Source organism: Pavona decussata, unplaced genomic scaffold (genome assembly GCF_977016875.1).
Source record: "Pavona decussata unplaced genomic scaffold, jaPavDecu1.1 SCAFFOLD_386, whole genome shotgun sequence".
Classification (NCBI taxonomy): Eukaryota; Metazoa; Cnidaria; class Anthozoa; order Scleractinia; family Agariciidae; genus Pavona; species Pavona decussata.
Window position 1 is genome coordinate 1,350,001 of NW_028145758.1, and position 17,367 is coordinate 1,367,367.

General features: G+C 37.2%; 4 protein-coding genes across 5 annotated transcripts in view; 2 read left to right on the plus strand and 2 right to left on the minus strand.

Annotated features, from left to right (window-relative positions):
- Positions 1–675, minus strand: part of LOC146451541 (uncharacterized) — a 10,078-nt gene extending 9,403 nt beyond the window's left edge. Inside the window, exon 1 of the mRNA XM_085099025.1 lies at positions 322–675. The gene's annotated coding sequence lies outside the window, so the exon portion shown is untranslated. The remainder of the gene's footprint in view (positions 1–321) is intronic.
- LOC146451542 (uncharacterized) lies at positions 63–7,012 on the plus strand. Its single transcript, XM_085098766.1, has 7 exons — positions 63–66; positions 520–1,125; positions 1,478–1,599; positions 1,927–2,109; positions 3,101–3,274; positions 3,926–3,971; positions 4,930–7,012. The coding sequence occupies exons 1-7, from the start codon at positions 63–65 to the stop codon at positions 5,238–5,240; spliced, it is 1,446 nt and encodes a 481-aa protein (XP_084954892.1). The 3' UTR covers positions 5,241–7,012.
- Positions 6,918–10,638, minus strand: LOC146451543 (uncharacterized). Its single transcript, XM_085099060.1, has 7 exons — positions 10,367–10,638; positions 9,513–9,735; positions 8,480–9,033; positions 8,130–8,273; positions 7,696–7,863; positions 7,553–7,600; positions 6,918–7,365 (listed from the first exon to the last, which is right to left on the minus strand). Exons 1-6 carry the CDS (start codon positions 10,535–10,537, stop codon positions 7,577–7,579), a joined length of 1,284 nt encoding a protein of 427 aa, XP_084955186.1. The 5' UTR covers positions 10,538–10,638; the 3' UTR covers positions 6,918–7,365; positions 7,553–7,576.
- On the plus strand, positions 10,381–17,331 carry LOC146451544 (uncharacterized). Of its 2 annotated transcripts, none has more exons than XM_085099072.1 (6): positions 10,381–10,494; positions 11,229–11,736; positions 12,267–12,397; positions 13,348–13,548; positions 14,585–14,770; positions 15,802–17,331. In XM_085099072.1, exons 2-6 carry the CDS (start codon positions 11,349–11,351, stop codon positions 15,850–15,852), a joined length of 957 nt encoding a protein of 318 aa, XP_084955198.1. In that variant the 5' UTR covers positions 10,381–10,494; positions 11,229–11,348; the 3' UTR covers positions 15,853–17,331. The 2 variants fall into 2 exon arrangements, with proteins under 2 accessions (XP_084955198.1, XP_084955197.1); XM_085099071.1 differs by lacking the exon at positions 10,381–10,494 and adding an exon at positions 10,678–10,915.
- The last annotated feature ends 36 nt before the right edge of the window (positions 17,332–17,367 follow it).

Sequence of the window (17,367 nt, forward strand, 5' to 3'; positions counted from 1 at the left end):
GCAGACATCTAGACGTCTCGGTTTGTTAATTAGTGAGTTGGGGATCGGGCAATACGGACGTGATGAGTCAGCGCATTTTTTCACCCACCCTCCACGATGTTTTTCAAAACATTGTTCTTAACTCGGCAAAAATCGTCCCAACATTAAAGACATGTTTCATCAAGTTTTCAAAATGTCATAACGTGTACTCTCTCTTCGAAAATTCGAGGAGAGCAGCATTGCAAACGTGGGTTACCGCGGCCCTTTCGTTACGCATCCTGATCTTGGAATCATCACGATCTAACCGAGACAATATATGAAAACGGACTTTTTTCAACTTACCTGGTTCAGAATTGCCGCATGCAGCTATGATGTTTAAGACCGACCAGATAGAAAGAGACTGAAAAACTGTTGACGAACGCTGAAAAAGATACGAAGCATTGAGCCAGGGGATTCCCCTGCCATTTAAGACAGTTGCCAGGGTTTCAACCAATCACAAACGATAATTTTCGCCCACGTTATCGAAAGCTGTGTTGTAAGTGGCTAACAGAATTAATGCTTACCAAGCACCATTTTCTCGTATAAAAAGAAAGTCGCACGTCATAGTGTTTCTGTTCCTAAAATGGTGCCAGTTTACGTCGGAAGTCTCGTTAAAAGTGGAGGATGGAAAAGTTCAGCGAGTCGACGATAATCAGCGCGTAGGCGAGCTTACAAAAGAAATTGTCACGGCAGATCTTCCATCGACGGAAGTCTCGAGTCCTTCACTTCTTCGCCCGTTGGGAAACCATTCCTCTGAAGTCTTGAGTAACTCGCAGCAGGAAAAAGATACGTCCCTCGGACACGATTACATGGAGTCAATGGAAGGCCATCGAAAGGAGCAGCGAGTGAACGTGGCTACCCACGGCGTAGGGCAACGTTTTTCCCGGCAACCTGCGAGTCTAGGAAGACGTGACGAATTGCAAAGTTGTTCTGGAACTTCCACTGATGAAATTGAGGAATCGTTTGTCGACGCTTTCGGAAATTTGTCTATACAATGCGCCTATACTGCTCAGCAAGAGTGCCGCAGTCATTTAGGGGATTCTGGAGACGGTGGACCCATTGAGTTTCATTCGAGAAAGGGCAACGTAAATAATGAAAGTTTCCTTGGTAAGTAACAAAATATTTTTTTCAGATTTTCAATTATCGTGGCCATCATCTTTATCAGGTCGGGATATATTTAGATTAATGCCGCCTCAGATGACTGCCACAAGTTTATCAATGCGAAAGTTAATATGTTAATACTGTTATTCTGTAAGTACAAACAAGTACAATACACTGAACGAGGGTACGATTTAGGATCCTGTTGCTTAAATAGAACGCCTTTCTTGATAAATTAATATATCTAAATCGTGACATTATCCGGAGCAATATATAGCTGTAATTCCTCATTCTACGCCTATTAAGCCACTTATAAACTGGAAAGACTATTAAAATTTATTTTGCTATTTTTCGTTATTAGACCATGTACAACCAACCCACGAATCTCAGCTCTCTGACATCTGTCTTTTTAAAAGACGAATCATCGAAAGAGACGAACTTGAGCATGCTCTGTACATAATTCCTACTGACAAATTTCGTGAGGTAAGTTAACATTCCCACTTTCAGCTGAAGGACTGTTAATGAACGGCAACTTATAGAATTTCAACTTTAATAATTCTTCGAATCAAATCAGTTTCGTCATATATAAAGGAATTTTTATGAAGAAAATTCAATTATTTTATCTACACCAGCGGGAGATCACTTTCGTGATAAATATTCTGTTGCATGTAAAATAAAAAGGGATGAAGCTCTTGTGTACCAAATTAATAGGTCGATTTTTGTCATATATGAAGCCGGATTATACAAAGAAAATTCTGTCATTTTATCTGCACCGTGGAGTTCAGTTTTGTGATAAATATTCTGTTGCAGGTATTTCCGAAAATAAAAAGGGATGAAGCTCTTGTGTACCATGGTACTGAATTCCCAATCGGTGAAGAACATCGAACCATGAATTTCACCTCTCTTCATCAATTGTTTTTAATAACTGACAACGTAACTGTCAGTTTTGAAGTGCTGCATGGTCAGAAGTTCTCAATCATCAACCCACCAAAGGTATGTTATGAAACTTTTCGAATCTTATATTATTTCTCAAAAAAAAAATTATTGGGAGTATCTTTTGAGATGTGTAGCTAATAGAAATGATCTTTGAGAGTTAGCTTGCTGATTGTGACATGTTTTACACAGGAACAGGAAATGAGACTGGGCGTGCTTATTTTATTTCTGGAAATTATTGCCGCCAATTAGTTTTGTAGCCGGGTGACATGTAAACACGACGCTCACAAGATTTCGTGACCTTTAAATTCTAGTCTTATAGATTTATAACTGTATTTATCAGATAGTATTTTCTTTTAAGTATCTTTGTATAGTATTATTGTATTTTAACTCTGTAATTTAGCTATATGTCAACTGCCAATGCGTTTAATAAACGGTCTTTATTCATCGACAACTGCTAGCTTCTGCTGGCGACTATTTTTAGTTGATTAATTTATTCGATTGTCTGTTTTCATTGTGAAAATAATTATCTTGAGCCTTGAATGAATGTTTTTTTTTATTTTTTATGTTTGACCAATATTTTAGCTAATTACGCTGGACCGCAAGTAGCGAGAGCTAATCGAGGCGGACAGTGAAGAGACATAAGCACTCTAGAAGAAATGAAGTAGTACGATATAACAGATCGAAAGTAATTACATTCATTCATTTTATGATAAAATAAATAAATACATACACACGTATATGATATACACTAGCAGCTTTGAGAATACTCTGGCTCCAGACATGTCCAGAGGTCCGTTGTCTAAAAAATAAAAAATGAGCAAATAACCGCATTGGCGATTATAAAGAAGCGCAAAACCATTACCTCTGGCACCCAGGGTAATTTGAGAAAAGAAGTAGCTACAAATTATTCATATTGAACTAGTTCTTTATGTTTAAATTATTCTCATTAAAACACATACAACAAACTTCCACAAGTTCTGGAACATTAGGTTTTTCCACATCCACAAAAATTCTATCTTTATTGTACAATCAATATTTTCTGTTGCAGACAACAGCAACTGTATCTGAAATTCGTTTTAAGAGTGAGGAACGGATTGCATCTGGATTTTCAGTCAAAGTGTTAACAAGATGCACCGGTGGTAAAGATGATCTCTATCAAGACATCATGAAAGTAAAGCTTCAGTCTGGAAGCAGAACTCTCCATTTAGTATTTCCTGTGGCTGTAAGTCTTTAAAAAAATCCAAATTAACTCTGTCCATTTCACTCATGCACCAAAGAAGTGCAGTTTACATAGTTGTTAGCCTCCTACGCAGCCGTTCGTCACTTCACGCACTCCATCTCCTTGTGGGGAGGAAAGCGTGGCGTGACGAGCCAAGGAGACTACACAGTTATTGATTCCAGTGCTAATTTGAACCATCACTTTGACTTTGGTTTGAGTATTGTTACATACAATAGCTGTTAAATACATTGTAGCCTCAGAGGTAGGTTATACTTGCAATTTGTTCTGTTTGACCTGAGCTGGGGGAACCTGCAAGGCTATGTTTATTTCATTTAGACTTTAGGTCCACCTGACTCCCAGAAATTGTTCAAGTCATGGGTGTCAGTACTGAAATATACTGAGGTCAATGGTGCAGCCTCACGTGTTCTGTAGCATTTGTGCAATGTTGTAAGGAACTGCTAAATTTCACTTGTGTTTGCTCCTGCAATCACTCCATGCAATTCTGTAGTTTGAGAATACCATTTCACTGCTTCATGCTGAGCATTCCACATAACAATTTTAGATGTGGACGCGGTTAGGCTATTTTCATTGCTGATTGCACTCAGTAAAATGTGCCAGTAATAAAAAGCAATTACAATTTCGTCTCTTCCTTAGTACCATGAAGCAAGTGCATCTCCTTGGCTGTACGATTCAGTATCAGGTAAGTGGTTAGCTATTTGTATTATTATTATTATTATTATTATTATTATTATTATTATTATTGTTATTGTTATTATTATTATTATTATTATTATTATTATTATGTGCAGTTAAAAAACGTATGTATGCTAAAATAGAACCACATAGGGCGCGCAGCGTAACCTATGCGATGTTAAGGAACTATAAAAAGAAAACTGCTCAGTTAAAAACTGCTGAGTTATTATTATTATTATTATTATTATTATTATTATTATTATTATCACTCAACTCATATTTTTACCTTCATAGATCAGTTTGATTTCCATTCTCTTCACTTCACTGCAGTGAAGAAACATCCCAGTCCGAGTTGTGAAAAAAATTTGGTGTTCCAAATGGATAGTTTTCTCATTGTAAACAATAAAGACTAATCCCTACACCGCATTGCCAATCAATAGATGTATTCCTTACCTCCACACAAGTAAATTTCTGTGACAAATCTAGAAAAAAATGCCACACGCGAACGTTTGTTCGAGTACATGACTCGTCACAGAAACTGTGGCATGTATTCACAGGTGGGCAGTGGTTTTCAAGCCAGGCCCGCTGAGCCTGTCTTCGTCCCTCTGTTGCCCACCATCTTCTTTCAATTTTCTTTGATTTTTTCACCACACGTACAATAAAAATGCTGCTATTCCACCCACGATACGATTCCTAGCCTGTTTTCTTAAACGAGAACGGGGGAAAGCAACCGGGGGAAAGCAAAACTAAGCATCCCTGCCTTTCTGTCATGCATTTCTCCGCTGTCCGAAGTAATGTTTTGGCACTAAAAAACGAGGATTCAACATAGCTTTGCTGTCTCTAAACCACGAACAAATTTTAGTCATAGAAAACTTGCCATAGAAAATTTGCTCGTGTGGATAGGGGATTTACTTATTAATTTGTCTGTAAGAAAATCCCTAAAGGATATATCTATTTTTTTGCAGTCACACCTACACGTATGCCAGAGGAGGACAGAGAAGCATTGCGTTCGTGTCATGTTGCACTTCTTGACAACATTGGTGACGTAATCTCCCTATGTGAATACCTTTATCAACACAGAATCCTTGACGATGATGACTTGGAGGAGATCAGGAATATTCCCAAAAAGAGGGATCGCAATGCCCATGTGCTGCGCACGCTTCAGACAAGAGGGAACATCCTAGATTTCGTTATAAAAGTCATGCAAGCACAACGACCAAATCAAGGCGCAGCAACAATTTTGCAGAAGAGACGATACCTTGGAGCTGATATGTGAAAGTCGTGCTTTCCAGGCAGACTTACCCATATTTAATTGAATCAAACGACTTTCTCCTGCTCGTCCTTCCATTTTAATATACTTAAACATTTAAAAAAAAATGAGCAAAACGTCCACGATAATTATGAAAGCGTCTTCCTCTACAGATATTTAAAATATTTCGAAGCAGTGAAATATTCGCTTCCTAAGTGGGGACAAGAGAGGATAGCTTACCCTCTCTTGGGTGGTGGATCATGCATGGGGTGTATATATAACCCATTCTCCCTGTGTTTGTAAGTTTTTGATAATTATTATTATATGTAAGTGTTTATATAATCTCCCAACCTTCTGATGGCTAAAGTAAACCAATGCTTAAGTGGGTTTTGATTTTCAGCTCTGATAATTTAAAACATACGTTTGTTTATTGTGGCATTGTTTTCTTCCGCTAGATAATCTAATTATAACTTGTAGTCCTGACCACGTGTGTTGGTTTATTTTCACAGCACTTTCCAAATGGAATCCATTTTAGCAGTTGTCAAGACAACCAACTGGTCCCTTGAAATGGACTGGACCTGCTTGTTCGGTAGGATTTCCCAGTTCTTTAAGACCAGGATGGTGCTCTATGGAATACTTTTTAGAGTATTATCAACTTGGCTAAAGTGAGGCAATTCATGACAATTTCAAACCGGGCAGGAAACAAGTTGAAATTATTTTGACATAAACAAGTGCATTTAAAGAATTTCTGAAAGAAGTGAGTATCTTGATTCACTGTTACGATGCAGGCATTGCATCAACATGACCACATAATATATTCACTTATGTCACTAAAATGTAATTTGTTAAGAGGAAACCTAAACACGTTCCGTTGCTTTTCAGAATCGTGCTAATCTTTGGAAAATTTTGGAAATAATGACTTAGGAGAGGTTGTACATTTGTCATTTTGGAAGCAATTTAAGCCTTGAAGCTTAGCTCAGTTATTTGCTAAGTGTGGGGTGATGGGGATGTTTCCTGACAAAAATAAAAAGGGCATTGATGTATATAAACAATTTAGCAGCTTTCAAAAGGAATATTGCTCATTGTTTTTCACAACGTGTTTCTTTTATGTGTAGAGATATTTAAGAATTAGTTATTAAAAAGTGTTTTAAAATATAGTATATTTTACAAGTTCAGATAAAGAACTATTGGTAGGATATTAAGAGTAAAAAGTTAAATGTTCTTTGTCTTTTTTCTGCAACAGGAAATAACACCTTCTTAAAAACACATCCTTTCGTACCAAATGTGATACACGAAGGCTACATGCAGCTATTGTTTTCAGAACTTACCACTTTGAATTTTGTGTAGGTTACCAAAGTAGAATATATAATCGCCTTATCACTCAGGCTGACCTCACAGGGTCAGGAAGAACAGTCATCATGGTGCAGTAAGTTTTGAAAAGTAAATATTTGGAGATAAACAGAGAAATAGACTTTATTAAAAAATGTTCGTCACTGAACTAATTGAACTGGGGTAGAGGTGAGATTATAATAGGGGATTGTATGAGATTCAGGGTCATATTTGGCGACCCATGCATGAAAATGAAATCCAGTCTACTTTGTATCAACCTCAGCATGTAGGTTTTAACAAAAAATGACATTCATTAGGGATGTCAGTTTTACTGAAACGTCACCCTAGCACCGAGAAGCAAGAGAACATGGTTCATTCAAGATTGTATTCGTAAAATTTAATTTTCAATTTGAAAATGTTATGTTACAGCCTACAGTTGTTAAAAATAAACAGTGATAATGCAAAACCTATATGTGCATCTTGATATTTCAAGGAACTTGAAAAAGTATCACGGCCCTTATCACTGATAACCATTTAAATGACAAAGGGTATCAAGCCCTATTTTTGTCCTAAATTAAAATAAAGGGAAAATGTTTAGCCTTTTCCTCGATTTTTACACCTTATGCATGTATTGCTTTAAAGCAGAATAAAAGGTTTTACAGCACCTATATTTTCTAATACCTCATACTAACAAATAAACCTTTCACTGTTATTTCATAGTACACTACTCCGTAAATAGAATTCCTTTGAGTGATCCTTGCCGTTGTAATGTTGCTACGTTCCTTATCGGTTAAACGTTCATCTCATTCTCTACACAAACATCCTGTAATAAATGAAAGAAGACTTCATAAGTAACATGCATGATGACATTTTGACTATACTACCACGTCTGCGACTAAAATCCGCCAAAGAATTTTTTTTGGAAACAATTATCACCAACCCCAACCCTCACCCTTTCAAGGGGATAACGACTGAATGGTGCAATCCCAAACACAGATAATTAAACATACCACTTCTTCAATTATAAATCATCTTCAAATCGCGGACAAAGCTGGAGCCTGCATGATAAAGAATTGCCAGACAAGTGAGCAAAAGAGGTACAAAAAGATGGATCCTTTGTTTAAGTGAAACGGATAAAGTTGTACGCAATTACCTTTTTAAGGGAGACACTTATATACATCACAGTCTGACTTGAGGACTGCTGAGTGAAAAACATTACAGCAAAAAAGCTAGTACTGCCAGCTTTGCGAGATGGGTGAAACACCAGATCACACTGAGGTATGGCAAGGAATGAGTTCTTCAATGATTCATGACTGACTTTCTGCAAATAAGGTGGAAGATAACAACTATTAATATTAGCATCTATATAGAAATACTTTTTCAATATCAATATGGGAAGTCATCTCTACTAAAACGAAATTTGTAGGAAACGTTTTCCACATTAAAATAAGCATCATCAGGTGCAAAGATAAGGGTGGGTCGACTTCTTAATGCAAATGCCACTGAAACAGTTGTTTATTGTCGACTAAAAGGAGCCTTTATCTTATAACACATGCTACATCTATTCATTAGAGTGCAACACATTACCAACGAGTAAGTCTGGTCCAGCTGCCAGCCTGCAACATCTTTTATTGTAACAACCACGTCCTCTTCATTGGTAGCAGAGAAGGTAAGTGATTCAATTGATGACACTAGTTTTCCTCCTTTCCTCTGTTCCTTGCTCATCAACCTCTGCAAAAACACTCTCATTAAGTTTCATTTGGAACAGAAGCTGTTCCGTTACAATGACAAATTTCCAATGTTAACACTCAAACGACACAATTACAATATATCCGGGGAATGGTCCCAGGAAAGGATGGCAAAACCGGGATTAAGAGGTCACAAATCTCAAATCTACAAAGGTTTGAAACAATCATGCAAGTAAACAAACAAAGTACCTCAAAGGACCATTCACAATCATCAAAGCAGTACATCCTCATCAAAAGGTCTTCTCCAACTTTGGTGTCACTACAGAACGCTGCAATTTTCATTCTTTTAAATACAAATGACGAAGACTTATCATACTTCCCAACAATTGCAAACGTCGAGAGATGATCTGTGTGAAACCTCACGTGGTTGCTTTTCGGAACAAAGTTTATTATTCCCTGGCCCTCAGTCTGGTTCACTGCCCACCATTTATTGTTTCTAAACTCTTTCAGCATGATATTCCATTGTTGGCATGACAAAATTATGTTTGCGGCATGAGGGACGCGAATCTCAAGTGTTCCATTGAGCCTGGAGCTTGAAATTAGTTTTATTGCGGGACTAAGAAGCAATTCATCTTCTTCAAGAACATCGGATGCAGAAAAAGGTACAGCTTTCAACACTAAATCGCATGGCACTTGCTGCTCACTGGTTTTGTAGTTGCCAGCGATAACTTCTACTCCTGTCTTCTTAAATAACACATGACCAGGAGCAAGTCGTTCAGGATGCTCTGGCACCGCAGTCTTGTCTACATGAGAATAATGCAAAATTGTAATGAATGAGGTATTTTAGAGTAAGATAACCGTGGGTGTTTGAGATGCGTGACTTGCAACATGACTGGGAGTATCATGAAGAATGAGTATCACAACATGACTAGGAGTATCATTACGGAAATAATATTTCCAAGAGATTTTAAAAAGAGAGAAATTACCTCGAATACCACGGACAGTAAACGGTATGTAATATTTTGGACTGGATTACTTCCTACTCATTGCAAATTATGAATCAAATCCTTGTTTTTGATGTCAGTGCATCACAAAATTGTAATACACTGTAATGGAAAATAAAGTTGTTTAACGGTCAATAGCACGTCCTGGTCAGTTGGCCTAAATCACATAGACCACATAATCCTCTCCTACTAGATGTCTAAACGAAAGATAAAATGATAATTTTGAATTTTATCAGCAATAGATAAGACAACCAACTGTGTAATGTTAATTTATTCACCTGGACTTTCATCAAGAGGGTCGCACTCCTTCACTGATTGCTCAATTTCTACTCTTCCAGACCCATTTCGCCCTTGGTAGACAATTTTATAATAAGCCAACGAAATTATAATGATGCCGACCCCAAATACTTGTATAGAAAAGTTGTCAAGTCCCAAAGAGCCCAACACGCTATGTGCACGATGGCTTTCTTCACAAACCATGGCTGAAGATGCTTGCTTAACCTGGAAAAGTAACAAAATATAACTTATTATCTTGGCTTTAGGACGTTTCATTAGTGCGGAGAAAAGGTATTATTGTAGTAAAAGGAAATCTAATGGTGTAATTTTCCTATTCTGCATAAAGGATTGAATAAAGAAGAAAGTCTACCGATAAAAGAAAGCAAACTCCGCACACTCCTCCGGCAGGGGTCTCCCGTACACAGACAGGGTTTCTAGTTGGAAGTTTTTTGTTCTCACCCTTACACAGAAAGCTGCCTCCAAGACCTTGAAGTCACATTGAAGGGAGATTTTTTTCAGTCAAGTAGTTGATTTTCTTGTGATTTCGGACCAGTATAGATACAAGAAATAGCTCAGTAAACTTAAACACTCTGATAGAAAGAAAATTCAGTATTCCTGGCGGGGGCAGCTGCCCCCGTTGCCCCCCGCTATGTACGGCCCTGGATCCTACCCCTACCAAGAATGCCCCATAACAGTCACACAGAATCCTTTTCACACAGACCCTCTACCTACCCTACCAATTGCAAGAGAGCTTTCGCCACAATCTACTTCCGCAACGAACGCTTCAATAGAGTATAAATTGCAGGCTTGCCTTCTAAATTTTACAAGTGTCAGAGTTGATTGAATATGGACTTACCAAAAAGCAGACAACAAAGAGAATTTTTTCCATCTTGCAGTGCTTACACTGGCGCTGTCGTCCACAATGAGTCAGGGTTACCTTTACTGGAGCAAGAGGATGTAACTTCAACGGCTGAAACACACGAGGTTGTGAAAATGATGAAACTTGACCGACCACATTCACCTTCATGGTCTAGAATTGTAGCAATGATTACTGCTGTGTAATTAGGGCCGTTATAAGAATAAATAATAAATAATTTTCTATGCCTTAATGCTATGATAAAGTCAACGTTAAGTTACCTTGTGAGTGATAATAACAGATTTCCAGTTGAAAATGCTTCGATAAGCACATTCGAAGTCAATCCCTCTTTTCAATAATCGGGGATTCCCCGAAAAACCTACAAGCCAATGAACGACAAAGTTTGTCACGTGGGCACTACACAGAATAACAAAGCAGATTTAAGACGAATCCCGAGGTTTCGTTCACTTCGAACTGTGAGAGGTAGACGAGTTCATTGTCAAAATTCTCTTACAAGTGCACCCAAAGGACAAAAGCAGAGAAAAAATGGTAGGTTGGAACCCTTAGCTCCTCAGAGCAGAATGTTTTCCGGTGTCGGATAGAGAAATCACTGCGACAGGCGTCACCGATCTGTCCTGTGAAACAAGAGTTTGTTAGAGTACTATAGTTGCTGATCGTAGTTTCACTATCGGTTTCGAAACATACTTTTACTTTCGAGCCGATGTTCATTAGTTTCCTTTTTGGCTTTCTAATCAATTTCTATTGTTAAACCTCGTTTCCACACAAGAGAAATAAAAAAGCTAGAGATCGTTGGGTTTAATTTCTTGCGCACAATAAATGAAAACTTTCTTACGTATTGCAGGGAGACGAAAGAAGCGATAGTGACGTTTCTGAAATCGATGACAAAAGAGAAGAACGATTGGCCCAAAGTGGAGAAAACCTACAAGCGTATTCATACCAAGAACAAACTGGAGATCGATCTATGAACGAAACACCACCCTCGCCGCAAAAAGAAGAGCCACAGATATTTCCTGCGGGTGGGCAGCCAGAATTAGGGAGCGAGCTACTACGTCCATGCCGCCACTGTAACAGCTCTGTCGTAGGTCCACAAACCCAGTGTAAGTTTTGCCTTCATGAAGCGAATACCATGGCCAACGACATAAATACCACGACTGAGCCACACAAGTCTACAGCAAATCCTGTAAGCATACAAGGTCATTTCAGTCTCAACGTTCAACCAGGGTCATACGCGGCAAGTCTACCTTCACTTCCCGACACATCTCTAGAAGATGGGGCGTGCGCTAGTTCTCTACAACAGGTTGAATCAGTCATAACAGGACGTTCCGAACAAGTTAACACACCTGTGTGTGGTAAGCTCGTACTTGTAATGTGAATTTCTCAGTTCAGATTTTATTTGTTTTGGTTTGGTTTGTTTTTAAAACCATTACACTAGCTTTCCTACAAGAAACGTTTCTTAAAAACTCGAAGTGATAGCTGCGTTGTACATGTACAAAACAAGAAGTACGTCTTCTTCGGTTAGTTCCTACAAGGTTTTGTCTCTATATGTGCTGTACACGTTTTGTAATTTGTCATTTTGATAATCGCTAACGAAATAATCTTCATTCGCGAAGAGAAATAATCGTCATCTTTGTTTGTAAAGTGTGCGTGTTGCGTTTGGGTTTGAAGCTGCCGCGTACAGCTATTAAGAATCGACACGAACCAATATCCAGCATTTCTTCTCTTCGCACGGCCTAGTCATTGGACAACCATTCATGCAGTGCAATATCCGTGTTCATCGTCCTAGAAACACAACACAATGTTCAGTGGATGTTGCAGTCCCTTAGTTATGAAATGATCTTCAATTTGAGCTCAGTTTAACGGTTTCAGTGTTGCCTTACAGGTGACTGTCATACCTCCATACAGACTCCATCGCCAGGATTGACAGTCAACATGTTTCTCTTCGAGAGAACCTACCAAGACAGAAATGTGAAGCATTTTATGCTGTACATGATCCCTGAAGATCATTTTCAGGTAAGCATTGCCGTTTGAATTTAAGTATTGTTTATTGCAACTATTACCTAAAGCGTTTTATGTAGAATATATGAGAATTAAGTTTATTGTATCTTTAACACCAACACTGAGGTTACAAAATCAATGCATTTTATTCTCATGTATGTTTTTGTGTTCACAATTTCTAACATTAGTAAATTAACATTCAAGCTTCACTGTTTGATAGCCGAATAGTACTTGACTAACGAAAATGAAATGTTGTTATATAATCCCAGAAGTTATTGATTGACTTGAATACTTTTTACTGTTTGAATTAATTCAGTTGGTGAGGTGGGCGTTTTCGTTTTCATCTCTATAACCTTTCCATTTTTTGTCCCTTTGTGTACTCGTATTTCGCGATGTTTCATTCTTTTTGCGGTAATTATGTGGTGTCAAAATACTGCCAATTAATTTTAATAACAGGAATTTAATTGTAGATCTCAGTTAATGCCGTGAACTTTGTCTCTAACACCAACAACCACCAGTTGAGACTTTTGATAAATGTTTTAGCTCCATTTGTAATGTTACTTTCTCTCATTTACAGAGTCCCAAATTAGTACTGCCTTGCTTTAAACCTTTCCACTCTAACAGTTAAATGATGTTATTTTAATTTCATAAGCTAAAAGGGAATCTTAAGAAATCTATGAGACATCATGCTGTTACTCATATCATGTTCATTTGCTTAACTGTTTATGTACACGCATGGATCCGTAAACATGTTAAACTTATTTTGAATAACAAAAGTATTTTGTTTGAGTATGAGATATAAGAGATATCAGCTCCATAAAATCTGCTACTTACAAATTACTGGTTAATCTGCTGAATTCTTGTCAGTCGATATTCCATTTTTGAGCCAAATTGGGACTCACATATAAGTTTCAGCTGGTCTCATCTTAAAGGTACACTAAAGGTACTTGCACTTTTTCTGACAGGTATATGAAGAAATTTGTGCTGATGAGTACACGAAGGCAGCATCACAGCAAGGTCACAGCAGACAAATACCATTTGCTGTTAACAATTGCAGAAGCCAAGAATTCCACACCATTTACATACAAGAGCAGATCACAGTGGCTTTTGAAATAGAGAATGGTTATCAACAAAACTTTATCACTCCAGATCAAACAACTGAATTTGTAAGTTCACAAACAATTCAATTGAAATTTCTAATCTGAGTCAACACTCTTTGTGGCCCAACTTCCATCCAATCACACTTCCATGAGTAACCCTGACCCCAAGCATAGACACCTTTGCAGTGACACCTCCATGTACATACATGGATGTGACCAGTGAAGGGGGACCTTATGAGGAGTTCTAGAAGGTTTAAAGGCAATGCCTGGCATGGGTTGCCTTGGCAGTAGCCCATGATGAAATTGACAGGGGTGATCATCTTACCTTTTACAGGTTAAAATTCATGGTTTGCTAGCCCTTAGCTATAGGGAGCTAAAATCTAAAATAACTTCGATTTCTGTCAGAGGTATTGTGGTGCCTTTAACTGGGTACTGAGCCAAAAAATATGAGAGGAAGTAAATGTCAGTCTACTGGTTTGGTACCTCTTAGGGGTAAAAAAAATTGTTCGGACCATGTCCACAAAAGAATTATGGTACATTTTAGGGGTTCTTTTCAAAATTCCAGACGGTCACCCCCATCACTTTTATATGGGAGTACCCCCAGGGGGCTCACAGACCCGGGTACAAATTTGGAAGGGAAATTATTTAGGAGCTCTCCTGCCAACCTTGTAGACTCTTCCTTATTGCATTTTATTTTGTTTATGTTCCACATGCCCTGATTAGGACTCATGACTATCTGCAATTGGGTCTCAGCATGCATAACTATGGAGTATTATTTATTGGTTTCCTTAATTGTTTCAAATTCATTTCTGGTAATCCGGGGCAGATGCAAGGAATCAGCTTTCCAGTTTATTGTTCAGGCTAATATGAATGAGGCTGTGGGGTCACAGAAAGCCTGTCTTGTCAGCTTATGCATGAATATGTAATTATTATGAGTGGCTATTTTCACATTATGTATTGCTATACTCAGATTTTTTTTTTTTTTTTGCTATAGTGATTTCAATTTTCAGCAGTTGCTTTAAGTACTGCTAATTGTCATAAATCAACACATTATGCTCGTGCCAGTATTGCCACTTACACCTCAACTTTCTTCCACTAACAGGTCTTTAGAGTACCAGTCATTAAATCCGAGAGTGAAAACAGGTTGGCAAAAGGTGCAAAGTCCTCCTTTATGGTGCAGTGTGTGGGAGGACCTGGCAAGTTATGCCAGGAACAAGGCAAAATAACACTCACTATTGATTCATGCCCATCAAATCAGACGACCTTGTTTTTCTCCATTGCTATCTGGGTAAATATATTTATAATTATCTTTATTTTTTTTTTTTTTCATTTTTTTTCATTTTTTCTCACATTACAAATTAAAAGAAATAAAGTTTAAATTATGGGGTAAATGTGTATGGTTTCATGTGTTGATGGATTATTAACAATTGAAACCACTATTGGGAATGGTGAAGGCCACCATTTGGTTGGGAAGTACAGTTGAGCTCATTGTGGAGAATCAAGCTGTGTTCAGTATAGACTTTTCTTCCTCAGTATTCCATGAGCAGTTTGTTGAAGGTATCCCTCACCCGATGTTTCTGAGGTAAATCATTTTAAAATAATAATGTATTTGTGCCTTCCCTGTGAGCCATGTTTTTGGTGACTCAGACGAAGAGAGTAATATCGTTACACACAATTATTCAAATTATACAGTCAAACCTCAGTGCCACAAGCAACCAACAAACCATTAAAGGTATCTCTGAGTCAATATTGTCTGTGGTAGTTTCAGAGGCTTAATCCAATAATACAAGTATAGTGTAATTAACCCAAAATACTGTATGGTCTCTTTTTAGTAGTCTTAACAAATTTCAGACTTTTTAAGATTTGGAATTTTCAAGATGATTACCTACCTGATAACAGTAAGGCCTTAGGGGTCGAGGGCACACCTCTATTTTCTCTGACTGGACAAAGAACTTAAAAGGGCTTCAAGAGAGTTAAAGCTACTTGTGTCTATTCATGAAACACAAATGAGATTTTAGTATAGGTAGTGTCAGTTTCAGTACTAACCAACAGTGATTCATTTATCTGTGTTGTATATTTGGGTGTATTAAGAACAAATTTCATTGTCAAGTCCGGGATTTGCATGCCATTGTGTACATTTATCCAATTTGCAGCATTAAACGGTAAGATCAATATCATGTGTCAAGTAGTTGCTTATTAGTGGTTAAAATAAAAACAATGATAGGGGGCAGTATGATGTCAACTGCCTGGCTACATAAAAATAAATGTAATATTGTAAGTATTTTTTTTACAAAATACATGTCACTTTCTTTTGAACAGAGTTCAGTGGATGTTCAACTGCATGGAGGGCCGCAACATGATTCAAGTTAGCATTCAAGCTTAACTATTAATATTGTTAGAATGCCCCTGTAAAGGACTCCAAGGAGTGCATGTCTGTCTTTACTCAACTTCTTTCAATAACATTTGAAGTCTACCAACAGTTGAGTTTTACTTTTCCCAAAACTGTCAAAGTAAATGTCTCTGGAAACAACTTGTTTTAACTTTTAAGTTTCTTTAACTGGGGTTTTTACTTTGGAGATGGACAGTAATGTACAGTAAAAATTAATATGGTACTCACAGTACTGAGGGCACGTAAATGCAGATATTAACCTTGTGTAAGTGAAAGCTTCACGTTTTGTTTCTTACATTCAGTTTATTTGGAACAGTTAACTAGATGTGTTGTTGCTACTTTTTTACTTTAACCCCATGTATAACATTGTTAATTCGGGGTAAATAACATGTTTTCTATTGAAACATGACTACAGTAAAGAAAACTTGGAGCTGGTTGAAGATTGTTTTTGTTGCCGCTGTTTTAGAAAGCAAAACAAATTTTCCAGTAGATAAATGGTTCGAACTAGACAAGGTATTCTGAGAACAGAAAATCTTATACAGGGAAGTGCAAACTGATTTTCGAAAATGATATATATTTGTGGTACATAAATTGGCTCAAACCATTGATATTTTTTCAAACTTCAAAATATTTAACTTTGAAGCTGGCTTTAAGTCTGTTTGTGATGTTTATTATAAAAACTTATAGGCAACAGAGTATTTAACATTAATTTATAGTAATGACCTCCAAAACTGTCAGAGTGGAATTCTCTATAATCACTATTTACATGCAAGGATGAGTGACAGATTATAAAACACCACTCTGAGATGTTTTGACTTAACCTTTTGATATGAGGCTGATATACAGAAAAATGTAGTTTCTTCGCTAATGTAAAAAATACTGTCATGTCACATATATAAGTCGATAACCTAACTTTGTAAGATGAAAAAACCTCAACTTTTGTTTCAATCATTTGTACCAACTAGAAAAGATTATGTGCATCCAAATTTGTTTCAAATATCAATACATTGATCTTTTTCTCAAGATTATACTTTCATAGGAAAATAATAATTATTAATGATGTCATTAATTACCAGGAAAAGAACGTTCAAACAATTATAAATAGGATAAATATTAATTCCTCTTAAGTATATAGGGATAAATGATATGCAGTTTTCTTAGATGCTTGATAAAACTTGAAGCTGGCGTCCAAGAAATCAAGTTGCATTACAAGGGGAAAATGTTCTTTATTGGAAATAAAAATGTGCAATTCTGATAAAATGTTGCTGAGGTATTCTTTTGTTACAGGATTGCATTAGTCCTGGGTCACAATGGCACTTTAACATGAACGTACCGCTGGATCAAGCTATATGTCACTGTTTCCGCTCCATAATCACTTGCAATTATTAAAGAACCTACCATTTAATGGACCACCACTCTAACACTTAAAGGAAGAATAGAGTATGTCCACCACTGCCCCCCACAAAGATTTGATCAATTAAATAAGAAAGCATGAA